Source organism: Aplysia californica, unplaced genomic scaffold, assembly GCF_000002075.1.
Source record: "Aplysia californica isolate F4 #8 unplaced genomic scaffold, AplCal3.0 scaffold00022, whole genome shotgun sequence".
Classification (NCBI taxonomy): domain Eukaryota; kingdom Metazoa; phylum Mollusca; class Gastropoda; order Aplysiida; family Aplysiidae; genus Aplysia; species Aplysia californica.
Genome location: NW_004797292.1, coordinates 1,385,768 through 1,388,833, shown reverse-complemented (window position 1 = coordinate 1,388,833; position 3,066 = coordinate 1,385,768). Strand labels below are relative to the sequence as shown.

The 3,066-nt window shown below is 33.5% G+C and overlaps 1 protein-coding gene across 1 annotated transcript in view; it reads left to right on the top strand.

The window, feature by feature from the left end:
• Positions 1–3,066, top strand: part of LOC101851239 (protein O-mannosyl-transferase TMTC2) — a gene marked incomplete in the record, with an annotated part of 90,456 nt that overhangs the window by 82,440 nt on the left and 4,950 nt on the right. The window contains 4 exon segments of the mRNA XM_013087969.2: positions 152–237; positions 1,172–1,233; positions 2,242–2,364; positions 2,973–3,051. Of these exon segments, the coding sequence (XP_012943423.1) occupies positions 152–237; positions 1,172–1,233; positions 2,242–2,364; positions 2,973–3,051 (350 nt within the window).

Sequence of the window (3,066 nt, the reverse complement as noted above, 5' to 3'; positions counted from 1 at the left end):
GGGGGTGAGTGAATAACATTTTTCTATCATGAAATACAAATTACAATGTGTACTTCCACTCAAGTAATAAAAGTCCCATTTTTTATTTGGAAGTTTTGGTTTTTATCTCTTCTACTTTTATTTGAAAGTTTTTCTTTTATCGTCTCTCCAGAGGAATATTGCTGGCGAACCAGAAGAGAATTGATGAAGCTGTCACAAGTTATCAAAATGCAATAAAATTCAGGCCGAAATTATCAGGTATTGTTTGTGGTCTTCTGTTCCAAATATATTAATTAATTAATTCTTTCTTTCTTTATTTATCCATTTATATGTTAGTTTTAAATTTTTTCTCTTTCTTTGTTTGTTTTGTCATTTGTTAATTAATTAATGAATGAATTGATTGATTAATTAGTTTAATGAAATAAATGATTAATTTGTTTTATTTTTAATTTTTAATTTTTTCTTTGTTATTTATTTATTTATTTTCTATCTATTTATTTACTTATTTCATTATTAAGTTGAATGGATGAAAATTATGATGTAAATGCTTAGGCCTATAATGCTCATCATTATCAGCTGTTGTTGAAATAATTTAGCACTTATTTTAAAAAATCAACCGGAAATCACAATTGAGTGTGCATTTAGTGGTACGAAAATACTTTTATCTATTATTTGATATTTCTGTACTTTGCCTGGTGTCACATCAGCCTTTATCTCCGGGCCTCTTTTGCATAACCTTTACCATAATGTGTGTTCACGGAAGGGGGTAGGAATGAAATAAACCACGGTCAGTGCTAGAAGAACATACATGATGTATGTGTGAGCTTGCGTGCATGTTAGTAAATGTGATTTTTTTAAAAACTTTGCTAATGATGATAATAATAAAATAGTGATGACTGGATGGGTGAATGGATGAAGGACACCACTGATAGGTTCTACATGTACTTCTTTTAAATACCTATTCTGCTTTATGATTCTGCTTGTCTTTTCATCTTGCTTTTCCCCAGCTGCACTAAATAACTTTAATTTCATAGATATTATTGCGCTTCTCTGCACTCACTTTCTAACTAGTTGTTTAAATCATGGGCTGAGTACTTCACCTCTGAAGTAGCCTGTTATTTGTGTTTAGAATGACGACAAGCACAAACTAAAAGGAACAGAAAATCTAACCCGATTATTTGTTTCTCTCCAGTTGCCCATCTCAACCTGGGAATATTGGTGGCTCAACAAGGAAATTTTGAGTTGGCGAAAAGTGTAAGTCTTGTATGCTTACTAAAAACCATTCTCTATGTTTCCTCTGTTGTTTTATTATAATACAGCAGATATAACGCTTCCGTTAACTGATTCTATCCAGGAGATATTCCTGGCACTTTTATTGAAAGTAAAACGTCTATTATCTGAGCACTTTCGTTTAAAAATGAATTTCATTATATCACTGTCAAAGTATTCAAGTTGAGAAAAGGACATATAATTTCAGGCCACTATTTTGTATTAGCAGTAATGTTCCATTTCAAAAGAATCAGTTTAAATCATTGCTAGCCTATGACAGATATTGAACAAATGACCCAGAAAATAAATGATTTTAAGTCTGTGCAAAAGGAGCTATGAGCCTTATAAGGTTCTCTCAGTGTATTACAGAGATTTAGAAGTCAAGATGAGAAACTAATGCCTGATATGATTAATTGATTTTATTGTTTGGTATTAAACTATCACATTTTAGTTCTTTCTTTGCCTTTTACTGCCATGACTTTTTACTTTCTTTCTCTTGTCCCTGTCTGTACTTGGTGCTGGACATTTGTAAGTTACATGGGCAATGTGTTAACAGGGTAGTAATTGTTATGCTTCAAGACAGAAAACAAAACTGGGTAACAGGAGAATTGTTTGAAAATATAATATGATGACGATGGTGATGATGATTTTTGAAAATTTTGCAAGTCTCCACCGTTTTTAATATCTTTTTGCAGTCTACAGATGATGGTAAGGATGGTGATGGTGATGATGGTGATGATGATGATGATGATGACAACGATGATGGTGGATGATAACGATGATGATGATGATGATTTTTTTTTGGCCTCCTTTTTATCTTCAGCCTTGAAACAATGGTGATAATAATGATGATGATGTTAACGATATAGTGATGAAGATAATACTGATAACAACCAGACTGTTGAAAACGATGTGCTAGATTAGTCTCGGTGTTAGTTTAACCTCTTTTCTTTCTTTAACTATAACCATCATTCTATAATGTTTGTTCTCCAGATCTACAAACGCTGTGCTGATCTGGACACCTCGGGCTTGAAAGATCCGAGGCTACACGATGGCACCAAGATCTCATGTTTGTTTAACCACGGCCGCATCCTCATGGATGAAGGAAAGTCTCAGGTACATGCAAAAATTTTCTTATGTAATTTTGATCATTTGTACTAGAAAATGACTCAGAAATAGATGTACAGAAAAGTGGGAAGATATGTATTAACAACAAGCGGCTAGCCCAGAGTAGGGAAAGGTGGAAAGTGTTTGTTCGTGGCCTATATCCTGGTCCAGGGTGAGAGAGGCAATGAATATGATGGCTAGGAAATAAAGGGGGATTTGAGCTGTATTTTATGGAAGTAGCCGTTACAGAATTTATCTGCAGTATTATTAACATTTGTATACCTCAAAATTGAAAAAGAATTTGGAGTATCAATTGTTTTCGAATATAAGTGAGGACAAAATACAAAGGTATATTTAATTTAGTTTGGTAGTTTCACAGACATGTATAAGAACATCTTATCAAGATTTTTTTTCGTGTTTTGAGCAAGAGATTTACAATATTATCAAAATTGACAACTACTGTGAAAAAAAGAATTATGATCTTTTGTGGAGAAGCTGTTTTAGGTGGAGCTGTGAATTATAACCCCCCTTAGGATACATCTATTATTATATTTCCCTTTAATGGGGATAATTTTGTCACAGCATCTAACACTTTTGCTTGACTTTCTGTCTGGCAGGAAGCCTTGGAAGTCTACAACACAGCTCTGGCAAGAAGGCCTGACCATTATGCACCACAGAGCCTGTACAACATGATAGGTAACTCTTCCCCCC